The 17,366-nt window shown below is 38.6% G+C and overlaps 1 protein-coding gene across 1 annotated transcript in view; it reads right to left on the bottom strand.

Annotated features, from left to right (window-relative positions):
- C9 (complement C9) overlaps window positions 1-17,366 on the bottom strand; it is a 44,585-nt gene that overhangs the window by 5,648 nt on the left and 21,571 nt on the right. The window contains exons 6-9 of the mRNA XM_066378623.1: window positions 12,313-12,624; window positions 5,546-5,786; window positions 3,519-3,644; window positions 1,019-1,197 (exon numbers count right to left, since the gene is read on the bottom strand). Coding sequence (XP_066234720.1) covers window positions 1,019-1,197; window positions 3,519-3,644; window positions 5,546-5,786; window positions 12,313-12,624 — 858 coding nt within the window. The remainder of the gene's footprint in view (window positions 1-1,018; window positions 1,198-3,518; window positions 3,645-5,545; window positions 5,787-12,312; window positions 12,625-17,366) is intronic.

Raw genomic sequence — 17,366 nt, 5'->3', positions numbered from 1 at the left:
TAAGGTTCTTACCGGCTTCTAACCTAATTAAACTATATGTACCAAATGTAGTTTGTTGATCAAATGAGTGTTATTTTTATCTCTATATAAGAGAGTTAAGGATGATTTTCACTATGTAATTGTGACTATAATGACTATAACACAGAGAACTGGTACTACAGCTCTTTAAAAAGCCGATGCTCTTTAATATCTGGTGCATCACTGCTAAATTGCACAATATAACAAAAATCATAGGTTAATTGGTTCATGATTACTGAAGTTCTTCCAGAAACAACTTAATATAGCTTGACATATGGGTAGATAAGAGTGGTTAAAGGAAATGAAAAAAGGGCAACTGAGAACAGAACAGGCAAGATGAAGGCAGAAGCAACATAAAAGCACAGGATTCAGAACTCACCCATTTGAATGAGGTGGCTCACAAATTTGAGGGCATTGAGTAAAACAACTGAATTTAATGATCATCTGCATTAAGAAAAACGTGCCTGATTCCCAGGAGAAACAAAATGATACTTGAAACTGAGATTAAAAAGGAGTATCTCCTATGAGTTCTTGCAAAGGAGACCTTATGAACTTCCACTTTACTAAGGTACTTAGTGAAGTCAGTTCTCCTTTTGGAAGTGGTAGTGTGATGCTCCCGCAGGCAAGGACAAACCAGGGTTGGATGGAAGGGAAGTAATAATTCCTAAGTATCAATTTTGTGCCAGTCTGTGCTGTTGGCTCTATATGTGTAGTCTTATTAAGTCTGTAAAATAAACCTGGAGCCCTGGAGGATTTAATGTTGCAGAAATCAGAAAATATTCTACATCTTGTGAGGGACAGAGACCCCCACTCAGCCTGGGTTGGTCTGATGCCACACTCTGTGCCTTCCTTCCATGCCATGCTTCTTCACAGGGATGAGATGGGAGTGCATTTACACACTCACGTCTCTTTCAGATGAAATTAACTGTTCATTTGAACCAACAAGTACATTTAGTAAGAGAATGACAAAGTCTTCTATTTGAAAATAAACATTCCTCACCCTTCGTTTTGTGAGCACAGGAGCATCACTTAAGGAAGATGCCCAATTTACAAAATCAGTCACATTAACCATTTTCGCTCCCCTGAGAATCTTCTCTTTCAGTTGAAGTGCATATTGTTTGGTTCCTCCTCTTATGAGAGAAATAACATCATCTATGATGTTATCCTTGCTGCCATTTTCTGAGAAGAGAAAAGGAATTGTAAGTCAAGCATATTCAATCCTGTGATAGCTGACAAACATTTATTAACCCCCCTTTGAATAGTCTATAGTTATTGAATTTTACTTATAAATATTACTTATATGAATTTTTCACCCCAAATCTACAAGGAAAATTGTTATTAGTAGATAATTGTACATTTCAACCCTCTTTTTTTTATATAAAAAAAATTAAGAGTGGTACCATGAACGATTACATTGGTAATTCAAAGTTCATCAGTTATGCATGTGCACGCCTGGGAACTAAAAACACCTTTCAAGGAACTATAATAGTTTTTTTGTTGCAGACTTACCTTTATAATTATATTTTCTGTCAGTTTGCTTTAAACTATTTTAATATTATTTAAAAATCAAAAGGTACAAAAAAGAATAAAGTGAAAAGCAAAAGTTTCCTCTACCCCAAATTCCTACCCATTTCTCCCTCAGTCTCCTCTCCAGACTAAACAACTTTTAACAAATTATTGTGAATCTTTTAGACTTGTGAAATTTTGAACTGGGAAAAAATTTCAAAATGATTTTTTGTGTGTGTGTGCGAGAGACAGACAGAAAGGGCGAGAGATGAGAAGCATCAGCTGATTGCTGTGGTACTTTAGTTGTTCATTGACTGTTTTCTCATATGTCCCTGGACTGAGGGACTGCAGTTGAACCTGTGACCCCTTGCTCAAGCCAGCAACCTTGGGCTTCAAGCCAGTGACCTCTGGGCTCTAGCCAGCCACCATAGGGTCATATGTATGATCCCGCACTCAAGCATGGGACCCTGTGCTCAAGTTAGTGAACCCGTGCTCAAGCCATTGGGGTTTTGAACCTGGGTCCTCAGCATCCCAGGCAGACCCTCTATCCACTGTGCCACTGCCTGGTCAGTCCAAAATGATTTTTTAAAAAAAATCTTCCCTCATTTTTATGGATGAGAAAACAGACTCAGAGAGTTGGAGAGACTAGCCCAAAATTACCCAATTAGCTTACGGGCCAACTATCGAAAATATGACATTTGATGACAAGTTCAGTTCTCTTTTTAGTTCATCAGTGGTTTCAGTCATGGCTATATTAGTGATTGCTATGCTTTAAAAATATCAGGCATTTAGCCTGGCCTGTGGTGGTGCAGTAGATAGAGTGTCAACCTGGAATGTTGAGGTCACCTGTTTGAAACCCTGGGCTTGTCCGGCCAAGGCACATATGACAAAGAATCAATCAATGAACAACTGAAGTGAAGCAACTAGGAGTTGATATTCTTGCTCCCCATCCTTCTCTCTCATCCCTCTGTAAAATCAATAGGTAAAATCTTACAAAAAGAAACATCAGGCTTTCATCTTTTCTTTGTCCCCACTACTTTCAAAGGTGAGTCTCAAGCATCTAGACTTCTGAAAATTCTCTCAGGTTTTTCTGAGTAAAAATTGAGAATTTCAACATTGTCTCATGCTTGTAGATCTGCTAAAGATTAATAATAAAAGTAATATTTATCTTAAAGATATTTATAGTTTTTAAAGGGTTGTACACTTATTTAATGTGAAGGATAGATTAGGGATTTCTTTTTTGAGTTTTATCGAGATATAATTGACATACAATATTGTATAAATTTAATGTGTATGGCATAAAGACATGACGTATATGTATATAATTACCACAATAAGTGTCACTAACATACATGTCATATAGGTACAAAAATTCTTTTTCTTGTGATGAGGACTTTAAGGATCCAAGTAATTTTCAAATACAGTATACCATACAGCAGTGCTAATTAAGAAAGTCATCATGTTGTACATTACATTCCCAGTGCTTGTTTACCTTATAAGTGGAAGTTTGTCCCTCTGTACCAGTTTAGTGACCATGGATTAGGGGTTTCAAGTCAGGTGGAAGGCTGAGTCAGAGAGAGAGTTTTGGCCTTTTCCTTTCTTAATGGGACACATACAGTACTGTCCCTAGCCCATTCAAAAGCTTTATTAAAATTAAGCAAAAAAAAAAAAAAGAAAATATTTTCAAGATATTTTTCTACCAGTGCTACTGCAAATGAACAAATCTATAATGACAATAGTGTAAATGGCACCCTGAAAGCTGGGCATGGCACAGCCTGCACAATGGCGACACTGATAAGTACATATCCATGGGTTGTTTGTGTTTATGTCTGTTTGGAAACCACTGTAAAGATAAGATAGTTTTTAAGCACTTAGAGTTGTGGGTTTTTTTATTTTAAATAAAGAGGGTGCACAAAAAAAGGGCTTATAGTGATGGGACAGGGCTCACTGACATGCCCTCTCCCTTTCTACCTAATAAGTTAGGCTATACTTACCAGTTCTGCCACCACCTATATGTCCACATTTATTTGCATCAAGACCACCTTTGATTTCATATCCAAAGTTCACATTTAGGGTGGCATCGAACCCAAGGCATTTCTGTACGTCCCTTAGTTCAACACCTGTTTTGTGCATTGAATTGAAAATTATGAAATGATATCTATTAATGTCATAAATAAATTCCAGTTTAATTCTTTTGTGAGAAACATACTTGCATTCTTAGACATTATTACTGAACGCAAACTCAAGGTCACATCTGTCCTGCTTTGTCCTTGTATTTGAATCTAGTGGTCTCCTGTTAACTTTGCTTGTCAACTTAATGGCAAAGGACATATAAATTTACCCCTTGTTTAAAAGGGACATAGGTAGGCTCTGGCCGGTTTGCTCAGTGGTAGAGTCGGCCCAGTGTCTGGAAGTCCTTGGTTTAATTTCTGGTCGGGGCACATAGGAGAAGCAACTATCTGCTTCCCTACTCCTCCCCCCTTTCTTTCTCTCTCTCTCTCTTCCTCTCCTGCAGCCATGGCTCAAATGGTTCAAGCAAGATGGCCCCAGGAGCTTAGGATGGCTCCATGGCCTTGCTTCAGTAGCCAAAATAGCTCAGTTGCTGAGCAGTGGAGCAGCAGCTCCAGATGGGCAGAGCATTGCCTGGTAGGGGGCGTGCTGGGTGGATCCCGGTTGGGGAGCATGCTGGAGCCTGTCTGTCTTCCTCCCCTCCTCTCACTTAATAATAATAATAAAAGAAAAGGACATAGGTTATACTAGGGTGGTTATAGTTCTAAGATTAAAGATTTCAGCCCTTGGAGCTTTCTCAACCAAGAACTCTTAGCCTGAAGAGTCCCTTGTGTTTTGATCACCCCTGCTGAGCCTTTCTCTCTTGATTTTCAAGTTACTCAAGATGCAGCCCTCTTGTGCCCCTCCCCAGTGATATCTACCAATACAGCAAGCAGGGCTCAGAGAGCTCATTGTGCTCTCTCGCAGGCTTTCACCCTGTGCGGCAGTAGAAGCCAAGCACCCTCATATTCTACTCCCACAGGTAAGGTAAGGCTTCTTCCACCTGCCTGAACTAGACTGAGCCATCAAGAGCAACTGGTTCTGGTCATGTCATATTTATCTCATTTGGAGCGTGTTAAACAACTGTGGGAACTGTGTCAGGCTTTAAGATTATTGATGCATCCTATTCTTCCCTCGACACTGCCAGAGGCTATGGGGAAAGCGCCATGGAATTGGTTTCCCATAGCACTTTCCTTTTTTAGAGACACACCCCAAAATTTTGAGGGCAGAGAAAGGAGATAGGCTAGCACTTATCACTGCTTTAAGAAACAGTATAACTTGTCATAATTAAAATATAAATAATTCAAATTTATATAACATCATCTCTTTTCATCTGCTTTATTCTTAAAAGGTTTGGATAAAGCCTTTATTCCCAGGTGACAACCATGTAGCACATAGGTCAGCCCTGCACATAAAGCAAACCCTGATGGTCAAACATGGTCTGCATTCTATGATTTAAAGTGTGGTCAGAAACTTACTCAACATGAACCTATTTCAACTACCACCATGCAAGTAGACCTGTCACCATGCAAGGTAAGGCTAATTTTTGACTCTTGCGCTAAGATGTTAAGACGAATATTTCCCTTCGAATATTGAAGAATAATTTGGAAGATAATTATCATACATACAGTTGAACCAGTCTACTGAATAAGAAATGGGTTATAAAACTGTATCTCTTGTACTTTCTTTCACTCTTTAAATAGGACTTCACTAAAAGCAGCATTACCAAATAATATTAAATTGCAATACAATTTCTGCTGCTGGCTAGTGCATGACCAAGTCATCTTGTTTGAGGAACAAGAAGTCAATTGGCTGTTTGATAGGATTTTAGATGCCAAAGGGCAGGGAGAGTGTTCTGTCAAGGAAGCATAAAACTTTATTCTAGAGGTTTTAATCATTGAAAGAGGTTAACAATAGGAATGATGACTGGTTTAAACATTATTAGAAGTTAGAGCTCTACTTCTAGGCATACCCTTTGTCTTCATGGAAGCTTTATCCAAAACATATATTAGTTCATAGAATCCTCCTAGGGACCCAGAGGTACTGTAGTGAGTTCCAAAGGTTTCCAAAAATGCAAAATATTCCCCCTTTTCATAGGAAGTTGGCAGATTTTTTAAAGCATCCAAGAAAGTTGATGTCAGCATGATATCTCGATTTCTCATCACAAATCTTCCCAGATCAACGTCTCCTTTTACATGCAGAAACATTTTTTCCTTATTTTTGTAGAACAGAAGAAAATAAATGTGAGCTCTATCACCAATATTTCAAATGTAAAAATGACAAAAATTTAAATTTCCACAGGCAATAATTTTTTTTTGTGGTACCTATAAGATATCAATTTAACCCAGTAGAATGGCAAACTTAAAATACTATGAATACTAACTGTTGGTGGAGATGTGCAGCAGAGGAAATCCTCTCTACACTACTGGTGGGAGTGGGAGATGCTGCAACCACTCTGGAGAACTGTTTGACAGTTTATTATAAAAGTAAATACACAGCAACACTATGGTCGGCAATCCTACTTTTACATATTTGCTTAAGATCAGTGACAAAACAGTCCACAAAAATACTTGTACAAGACTTTTATAGCAACTTTAGTTAGGCTGTCATAAAATTGGGAATGACTCAAATGTCCATCAACAGAGGAACTGATACACAAATTGAAGTATATTCACACAAAGGAATACTAATTAGCAATAAAAAAGAAATGAACTATTAATACATGCAACAACATAGGTAAATTTAAAATAGTATGCTGAGTGAATTAAGTCAGACACAAAAGAATATATGGTGTAATGTTCCATTTATATAAACTTTTAGACCAGGTGAAACTAAGTTAGGGTCAGAGAAATCTGGTCATTGGTTGCCTCTCAGGTGGTAGGAAATTTACTGCAAAGAGCATGAGGGAATTTTCTAGAGGTTATGGAAATGTGTTATATTTTGTATAAGGAGGTGGTTACACAGGTAAATACAATAGTCAAAACTCATGAACTATAAGCTTAAAATCTTTGCATTTATTGTATGCAAATTATACCTTACTAAGTTGATTTTTAAATGTTAAGAACAGATGGACAGAAATGTCAATATTCTATAGGAAGCCCAATCTTTTTGTTTTCTAGATGAAGAAATTCTGATCAAGGGGTATCAAGTTATTAGCTCCAAATGACACAAATAGTCCTTGGGAACAATTAGTACTAAGAACCTAGGTCTCAGGTCTCCCTCTTCCTTCTACTATGTCCTCTCAATCTTTGACAACAGAGATGGAATAGATGATATTTTAAGACATGGATCTCAAGCTAACTTAACACAGCTCAACAGTTAAATGTGGGATGATGGCTTATATTTCTAAGACAAAACTGGGATAGTGATGAACTATGTATTAAATGCTATAGACTGTCCCAGCCAAAACTAAATTACAATTGGCACACATGATTTTGTAGATGATTCTTTTGAGATTCTCCTGCTGTAGTTGTGGTTGGCACATGTGGATTGCATGGGAGCTAAAAACATTTTATTCTTTTTTAAAAAAATATCTCAGTGTGTATGAACACCACACCAAACTTTCTGCGTTCTAGAAGCATAATGGTTTGTACTGCATGACTTAACTGTGGGTGATGGTGCGTAATGCAGTCTCTAACAAAAATCCTAAAGGGACTCACGGCATATATAGTAATAAATCATATGAATTCTCCATCTGATGACTTTCATAATAATTCTCAATGGACTCTCAAAGATGCACAAAATGTATTTGAATTCCTTTGCACTGTTGCTAAAATTAGGAGGTATACCTTGTTAGAAAGATGTTATGTTCTTTGGCTCAACTTATTTTAGAAGTAGACCTTCAGTCATTCCTATTCATACTGTTGTTTCTTCCATCTTACAATAATAATAATAATAAAATTTCTTGACTTCACTTGTCCAAACATTGCTACCTATTTCTTTGTCCTTCTTAGAAGCAAAATTCCCTTAGTTTTCTATATGAGCTGTTTCCAATTCTTCTCTTCCCAACTTCTCTAAATCTAATCCAGTAATGCTGCTGCCCGTACAACCTCAACACAACTTCTCTTGTCACCAATAACCTTCAAAATGCTAAAGCCAGTGGTTGCTTCTTACTCCTCATCTCCTTTGACATACATATTAGTATATTTGTCATAGTTTATCACTCCTTTCTCCTTGATAGTGTTTCTCTTTTTGTCTTCTAGGGAAGTTCTCAAACTGTAAAGTGCAAACAAATCACCTAGAGAATTTTGATGAAATGCAATTCTGATTCAGTAGGTCTTAGGTAGAGTCTGAAATCCTATATCCTCAGTGATGAAGATGCTGCTGGGGCCACCCTTAGAGTAGCAAGGTTCCAGGGCATTACACTGGCACATCTTGCTTTCCTTTGCTGGTTCCTCTTCTTTCTCCAAACTTTCCATTGAAGTTCCTTGGATTCATTTTTGATCTTCTTCTCTTTTCTATCTACATTAACTGTTAGTGGCCTCACCAAACCTTTGACTTTAAGAACAACTCCCAACTTAATAGCTCAAGTCCAGACCTATTTCCCAAACTCCAGAATCATAACACCTACTTCCTACTTGACATCTCCAGTTGGATGTCTAATAGACATCTCATCTTTAATTTAACTAAAACTAAACTACTGGTGTTCTCCTCCAAACTTGCTCTACCTGAAGTTTTCTTTATCTCAGTTGATAGCAACGCCATCCTTCAAATTGAGTGGGCATAAAAACTTAGAGTCCTGTTTGACCCTACAACTCTCCTATCATTTCTCACTTTTATTCCTACAATCACTTTCAACAAACCTTCTTGCTTTTGCTTTTAACTCTCATAATCTCTCTCTCTCTTTCTCTCTTTTGACAGCCACCTGAATTGCAGGCTTAAATGCAAAATGGAAGTATTAAGAGGCCAAACTGGACAATTCATCATATTTCAGTATAGAAAAAAGATATAGACAGTGGTTTAGATGAGTGTCAATATTATTGAGTCACTTAAGGATTCCTCACGTAAGAGGATTTTTCAGTTATTTATAAGCCAGTAAGGGAGTTTACTAAAATGAACAGACATATTTCCTTGCCAGTCTACCACAGCTCTGCCTCTTGGAAATAAAAATAATGTCTAGAGACTAACGATGATTGATGTTAGAGCAGGGGTTGGGAACCTTTTTGTCTGAGAGAGCCATGAATACCATATATTTTAAAATATATTGATAATTAATTCTGTGAGAGCCATACAATGACCCATTTATGTTATGCATTATCCAATAAAAATTTTGTGTTGTCCCAGAGGACAGCTGTGATTGGGTCCAGCCACCCACAACCATGAACATGAGCAGTAGGAAATGAATGGATTGTAATACATGAGAATGTTTTATATTTTTAACATTATTATTTTTATTAAAGATTTGTCTGCGAGCCAGATGCAGCCATCAAAAGACCCACATCTGGCTCACAAGCCATAGGTTCCCGACCCCTGTGTTAGAGCAACTGAGATTAAAGCTGTTGCCTTTATCCTTTACGGTGACAATTAGAAGAATAGTAACCATACTTTCTTATTGATTCATTTGCAACTTAGGATCAAGTGAGACAGTTACTAGGGTCTATCAGTCTTCTATGAAAAATATTCCAGTGACGTCACTCAGAGAAAAAAAACCGTCTTAGAATAGGCTGTGAGGCCCTTCATGATCTGGTTCAAGGTAACTTTTCTAACCTTTTCTCCTTCCCGTTCACTTTGGCCCAATGGATTCCCATCTTAGAGCTTTGTCTCTCAAAATTCCTCCTGCCCGATATATCATCCCAAATAAAACTACTTGGTTTTCTCCTCTCCTTCTACTATTTGCTCAGATCTTACCTCCTCAGTGCAGCGTGCCTTGAGCTTCCCTTTTTGTACTGCCATCCGCCTAGCCCTCCTGATTTCCCTTCTACTACTCTATTTTTCATTTTATTTTATAGCACTTAGCATTTTCTAGATATTGTATAGCTTCCCTTTTTTCTCTCTCATATGTTTATTGTTTTTATATATTTCCCCCTGCTGATCTTTACCCTGCCTATAAGGACAAGACTAGGAGTCTTTGTTAGTTTGGTTCACAGACAGATTTTGAGCACCTTGAAGCCATACCTGGCTACATACTAAGTCTACAATTAAATATTTGTTGAATGATTTAAAGAATTTTTCAACTGCACATTTTGGGTGGGTATTCATATAAATATTCAGGCAATGTACAGACACATAAAAACAAAGGTATCATTAGGAATAATATAAGGACTAAGAGTGAATTATTCTTTTTTTGTGACAGAGACAGAGAGAGGGACAAACAAGAAGGAAGAGAGAGAGAGATGAGAAGCATCAATTCTTCATTGCAGCTCCTTTGTTGTTTATTGAGTGCTTTCTTATATGTGCCTTGACTAGGGGGCTACAGAAGAGCAGAGTGACCCCTTGGGCTTCAAGCCAGTGACCTTTGGGCTCAAGCCAGCAATCATGTCTATGATTCCATGCTCAAGCCAGAGACCCTATACTCAAACTGGTAAGCCTGTGCTCAAGCTGATGAGCCTGCGCTCAAGCTGGCAACCTCAGGGTTTTGAACCTGACTCTTCTGCATCCCAGTCCAATGATCTATCTACTGCACCACTGCCTGGTTAGGCAAGAGTGAATTATTCTTTTTTTTTTTTTTTTTCTGAAGCTGGAACCGGGGAGAGACAGTCAGACAGACTCCTGCATGCGCCCCACCGGGATCCACCCAGCACGCCCACCAGGGGGCGACGCTCTGCCCACCAGGGGGCGATGCTCTGCCTCTCCGAGGCGTCGCTCTGTTGCGACCAGAGCCACTCTAGTGCCTGGGGCAGAGCCATCCCCAGTGCCCGGGCCATCTTTGCTCCAATGGAGCCTCGGCTGCAGGAGAGGAAGAGAGAGACAGAGAGGAAGGAGAGGGGGAGGGGTGGAGAAGCAGATGGACGCTTCTCCTGTGTGCCCTGGCCGGGAATCGAACCCGGGACTTCTGTACGCCAGGCCGACACTCTACCGCTGAGACAACCGGCCAGGGCCTTTCTTTTTTTTTTTAAGAGTGAATTATTCTTAATTTCAAAGTGTAAGAAGGGTATATAAATAGGTGGTTGAGATATCAAAAAAGGAAGAATAGCATTTTATAAGAGTCATATTAATTAAAGAAAGTATATTCTATAGATATTACAAAGATGATAAAACAAACTTTGCAATATGGTTTAAAAATGAAAAGCCAAACACATTTTCAAAGTCTAAAACTAAAGGTATGATTACAAAGTAAGCAGACCAATTTCATATGCCATGTGCATGATTTTACAGCACCGTTACTTTAGAGACATACTTATAATATTGTGAGTGCACAGTCATCATCCTAAGGCAGTGGTTCTCAAACTTTTTGAAGTCAGGGTGCATTTAAAATCCTACAAATAATTGTAGGCGCACTATATACAAATTTCTCAGAAATATGTTATAATAATTAAGTCAAATATTAAAGAAAAAGTATAAAGTCCAAGCATGCTTTTATGGTAATTAAATAAAACAAATATGACAAAATTAAATTTATTCTGACATTAAAAAACATTTTTATGTTACATTTTTTGAGTTATGCTTTTTAGAATTCATAAAAAAGAGGGGATAAAAAAATAAAAAAACTGACAAAAATGTTATCTTTTTATATATTGATATATAGATACATTCTTAGTAAGATTTAGTAAATTTGGCAGGTCCCAGCATGAGTGTGTTAAGTTTTTTTCATTCTTGTGTTTACGAGAAACATGAGAGTGATGTGTCCTAGCAATTTCTTCAATGTTTGGGCATATATTTGAAAGGCAAACTCTCATTTTCTCATCAATACGTTGAAGAATTCCTCTCTTTTTACTCTTAATTGTGTTGAGGATAGAAAATTCTAATTTACATAAAAAGGATGTTGAAAATTGTAGTAAAATGTTCAAAACTTTTTTAGATATTGCTACATATTCTTCTTTTATAGAAATCCAAAAGGCTTCAAGAGACAATTCCTTATGTTTAATCATCAATCCAAAACCCCCACCATACATATCATCTTAACTTTACACCAAACAAAGGATAGAAGGAACTTGCCTCTAGTCTTTCCAGGGGACATGGGGGGTAGTGTAAACAATTCAGCACCACAATTTAACAGCCTTTTGTAACCTAATCAGGAAAGTGAGGTGGGGGTTGGGCAGACTATCAGCTTATAGCCAATTCCCCACACCACTGTCCCCCAAAAATCTAAACTCCAAAAACCCTGTAGGTTTTTTGGTCCCCAAAGGCACATACTTCTCTGGAATACCATCGGATGCACCTGAAACTTTTCTAGGGCACACCAGTGCACCCTGGCACACACTTTGAGAACCACTGTCCTAAGGCATTGCAATTAATTAGCAAAATGATGTAGTATGAGTTGTCACTGTAATTCTGAAGATGGTATTTGAACAGTCCATTATTACAATCTCAGTGAAAAAGTATGCTCTGAATTTCTAATTGATCTGTGCTCTGTTACTACCGCCAAACATCTCTTACTATTACTAAAGATATTAGATGAGATTTTTCTCCACTTACCATTTTTCTTCCTGAATTTCTAGCTACATATTGGAGGATTTGTTGAGTGTTAATTATTTCTCTCTTATGAAGTCAATTTTCTCTAAACATGTAAACTTAAAAGAAGGGTTCAGTTAGTTAGAAAAATATCCTATTATATTCTCTATAGGAAGTGTTTGGGCTTACCGTCCTAGTAGAATATGTCAATAACCGTCGATAAGTTTCATTTTTGGAATATCTAAATCGAAACGAAAGGTCAGTATTTAATTTTAAACAGGAGTTTGTTCCTTCTCCTCCTTCTCCTCCTTCTCCTTCTTTTTTTTCTCCTACTTCACAATGGTTTTCAAGTTTGATTTTAGATGTCCCAATCTTTTCAGTTGGTGTGAATTTTACAGATGCATGTACATTGAGTGATGATGTTGTTTCTCGGAAGATAGATTTGAATACTTCATACTGTTCTTCATAATGCTCAGTTCTGAAATTTTTATCCGCTTTGGTCTGAAAGAGAATAACAAAGTGTTGTTAAAAACAGCATACAAAAACCACCCAAAATAAACACAGAAAAACAAAAGCCCACAATTATTTTAAAGGCAGTAGACAATTATTTGAAAGGCAGTAGAGCCTTTAAAGAAGGTAAGACTGAAGGCCACAAGATGAGACAGCTGGGGTTCAAATATTGGCCCCATGACTTAGAGGACATTACAATAACCTCTGTATAGCCAATCTGATTTCTAGTCTGTGAAATAAGTTTACTCCTCATACCCAGCCCAAAGGTGGCTGTGAGGATTCAATGAGGTAATGCATAGGGAGGGTTTAGAACAGTGGTCCCCAACCCCCGGGCCGCAGACTGGTACTGATCCGTGGGCCATTTGGTACTGGTCCGCAGAGAAAGAATAAATAACTTACATTATTTCTGTTTTATTTATATTTGAGCCTGAACGATGTTTATTTATTTATTTATTTATTTATTTTTATTCATTTTAGAGAAGAGAGAGAGAGAGAAAGAGAGAGAGAGAGGAGGGAGGAGGAGCAGGAAGCATCAACTCCCATATGTGCCTTAACCAGGCAAGCCCAGGATTTTGAACCGGCGACCTCAGTGTTCCAGGTCAACACTTGATCCACTGCGCCAACACAGGCCAGGCCAATGTTTTATTTTTAAAAAATGACCAGATTCCCTCTGTTACATCCGTCTAAGACTCACTCTTGACTCTTGTCTCGGTCACGTGATATATTTATCCATCCCACCCTAAAGGCCGGTCCGTGAAAATATTTTCTGACATTAAACCGGTCCGTGGCCTAAAAAAGGTTGGGGACCACTGGTTTAGAACATAACATACTTTCAAAAGTTAAGATATCAATAAAGAAAAAGCAAGTTGCATGACAGATGCACAATATACTTCCACTTATATAAAAAACAAAGTAACAAATAATAAAGCTAATCCTTCTGAATGATTTACGAGCCAGAGACAGTTTTGTGCATTTTTTTTATAAGTTAATTAATTTAAGCAGAAAGGCCAGTGTTGTGGACCATAAATGGCAAGAAGCCTTGTAGATTCGAGGCTTAGCAAAAGGCTAAGTTCTTCCCTCACCACCTCCATATTGGCTATGATGCTGAGTGTTTGCACCCACTTCACTTGCTTCCTTAAGTTGCTGGAAGCAATTTACATGCCTTTCCTCTTACTCTTTGTTCAGATGTTGGTTGATTTCACTTATGCATGGTAGGGGGATTCCTGTTTATGCCTTGGGAGAATTCCTGTTTTAGTCTTGGATGTGTAACTTTGTATCAAGGACTTCCTTGATTTGCATATGGCTATATAATAAAGCAAACTGGGGCTATGGGGCACTTGGATATTGCCATCAGCATTTGAAGAGTCCTCCCAGTCTCATCCTTTTTTCTTTTTCTTTTTTTGTATTTTTGTATTTTTCTGAAGTTGGAAACGGGGAGGCAGTCAGACAGACTCCCACATGCGCCTGACCAGGATCCACCTGGCATGCCCACCAGGGGGTGATGCTCTGCCCATCTGGGGCATTGCTCTGTTGCAACCAGAGCCATTCTAGCACCTGAGGTAGAGACCATGGAGCCATCCTCAGCACCCAGGCCAACTTTTTGCTCCAATGGAGCCTTGGCTGCGGGAAGGGAAGAGAGAGACAGAGAGGAAGGAGAGGGGGATGAGTGGAGAAGCAGATGGGCATTTCTCCTGTGTGCTCTGGCCGGGAATTGAACCTGGGACTCCTGCACGCCAGGCCGATGCTCTACCACTGAGCCAACCGGTCAGGGCCTTCATCCTTTTATCTTAATAAGTCTGTTTCCTTAATTCTGCACCATTATTAGGAGCTGCGCTGGTCCGTGGCAAGTGGTGCCCGAACAGAAGACTTGAGTACGAGGAAACTAAACTGAAGGCAGGTGACGGAACTCCCCAAGTGAAGTGTACACAGTGAGCAAAGAAAGTTTTTGGGGAAAGTGTAATTGGGAGTAAAATATTATGAAACAGGGTAAAAAATAAGGGACTTTTTTTGTAGAAATGTTTCCGTATGAAGACAAATCATTGTCTGAAGAGTATCAAGGTGAGGTGAAAACAGAGGGATGTGAATACGAGGATAACTTGGAGTCTAAGGATGACTCAGGGGATAAAAAATCAGCGGCTATGGCTGCCTTAGCCGCGGGGCCTCCACTGCCCTCGGCTCCTTCCTACGTTGAACCCTCTGCTCCTCCTGAGCCACTGGTTACAGTGACTATAGAATTTGAGAATGGATAGGAGACTCAGGTATTAGGAAAATTACAGCTTTTCCTGTTATGGTCTGATTTTCTTTAATATTCTAACTACAATCTTCTAAACTGTCATTTTGTTTCTTTCTTATTCTTTGCCTGGAAAATGAGGCAGGAGACCTGTGTTGGATCTGACTATAGAAAATATCCCAGCAGCTGCAGAGAGCAAATTTTCTTGAGGATATTTTGTTTAGTCCCATCCTTCAGTCCCTCTGTCAGAAAATGCCCTGACCAAAACCAGGCAGGCATCTTTCTAACCTGGTAGTGCTCTGAAATCCCGAGTTTCTCTGGTTTGTCTTTCTTGTTTCTGTTTAATCTTTGTTTAATGCTGTCTAAAATGTGTCTGTTTTTAAGGCATGAATTAAGTTCTTTTTTTTTGCATGCAAAAATGGGAAATTCTGGCTCTAATATTTAGAAAAAATAAAATGATTTAAGAACTTGTAAGGAGCGCTCATTTAACTTTAAATAGAATAAGATGTAGATCCTGGCCTGACCTGTGGTGGCGCAGTAGATAAAGCATCGATCTGGTATGCTGAGGTCGCCAGTTTGAAACCCTGCACTTGTCTGATCAGGGCACATATGGGAATTGATGCTGATGCTTCCTGCCTCTCCCCCTCCCTTTCTCTCTCTCTCTCTCTCCTCTCTAAAATGAATAAAGAAAAAGACAAAAAAAAAGTTTAAAAAAATATAAAACAAAAAAAGATTAAAAAAAAAAGAATGTAGAGGACTTACTGATTTGGTTAGTGCACTGCGAGGTGTCTTCAGAGTTAGGAACCAAATAGCAATTTATGTATTAGGATTAATCAAAGTTATATGTTATACTTTTGTTTTTTTGTGTAAATTGTCTTGTTTATGTGTAAGGTTATACTCAGTTAGGTAAAAATAAAGGAATTGAGCAAAATTAAGCAGGGCCCTAATAAGTCATTTCAAGAATTTATCTCAAGCTACTTCAGGCAGTTAGAAGAATAGTAGAGGATAAGAATGTAGGAAAGATTTTAATAAAGCAGTTAGCATATGAAAATGCTAATTTGACTTGTCAGGCTGCACTATGGCCTCACCACAAGAAGGGAGATATAGAGGACTATATCAGAATATGCGCCGATGTTGGGCCTTCATACATGCAAGGTCTTGCTTTTGCCACAGATGTTAATACAAGATTTCCAGGACAATACTTTGATAAAAGGCAGAACAAATGAAAGAAGGAAGGTCAGGGAAGTACTTCTGCCTGTGGATATTGTTTGGGGCATTTTGCTAGAAGCTGCCTTGCTCCCCCCGGATATCGGTCTCATCTTCTCCCTCAAGGACAGCCAACCCTTAAGGCTCCGGACCTCTGCCCATTTTGTAGGAAAGAGAAACAGTGGGTGAATAAGTGTAGGTCTCAATATACTACCAAAGGGCAGGTAATTCAGGGAAATTGACAATGGGGCCCTCCCTGGCCCTATCAAACAATAGGGTGATGTCAGTGTTTCCTCAGCAAATTCTGATTCCAGCAGGTCAAACATTTCCCAGCTATCCCAGGCATCAACAGGCAGTGCAGGACTGGACCTCAGTCCCTCCTCCCAATTCGTATTAACTCCAGAGATGGGACCTCAAGCTATACCCACTGGAATTTTTGGGCCACTTCCCAGTAACACAGCAGGACTCTAATTAGGCAAAAGTAGTTTAACTATGAGAGAATTCTTTGTTCTTCCTGGAGTAATAGACTCGGATTATACAGGGGAAATTAAAGTAATGGCCCACACTCTGAGGAATATAGTCACTATCTCCCCTGACATAAAAATTGCTCAATTAATCCTTTTACCTCTTTTAAGACAAGGCCAAACCCTGCTAAAGGGACCCTGAGAGAATCAAAGATTTGGCTCCACTGATGCTGCCTATTGGATTCAAAAAATAGGTCCAGAACGCCCTGAAATGGAACTAACAATACAAGGGAGTATATTTAAAGGACTTTTAGCAACTGGAGCTGATGTATTTGTTAATGCTAAGCTACACTGGCCTCCTTCCTGGCCCACTTATGCAGCAGCCACAGAATTACAAGGTATAGGGCAGAGTAAATCCCCTCAACAAAGGCTTTTTGCCATTTGCGGTCCACAACAGGCCAAGACTTCAGCCTTGAACTGCCTGTTATACTCTACTGCCTGTAAAAATAAAAAATCAATAAAAATAAATACATGCATACATACATGGAAAATCACTGGAAATATAGACAAACCACAGAGAATGTTTACCTTTGAGAAGAACTGTAAAATGGGATAGTAGAGTGGGAGATTTTTTTCTTCATAATCTATTGTGCTGTTTGGACATTTAGACATCCCCCCCCCCCCCCGACACACACACACATTTATTTTTGTATGAAATAAAAAAATTGAACTAAACAACCTAGTTAAAAATTAAATCTTGCAATTAAAATATTCTTTGCCAACTTGGCTATTTTCAGGTATCAAAATAGAAGGACTGTTAATTTCAATGGTTA

This window comes from Saccopteryx leptura, chromosome 1 (assembly GCF_036850995.1).
Source record: "Saccopteryx leptura isolate mSacLep1 chromosome 1, mSacLep1_pri_phased_curated, whole genome shotgun sequence".
Taxonomy (NCBI): domain Eukaryota; kingdom Metazoa; phylum Chordata; class Mammalia; order Chiroptera; family Emballonuridae; genus Saccopteryx; species Saccopteryx leptura.
The sequence above is the reverse complement of the archived record's forward strand: the minus strand, read 5'-3'. Positions and strand labels throughout refer to the sequence as shown.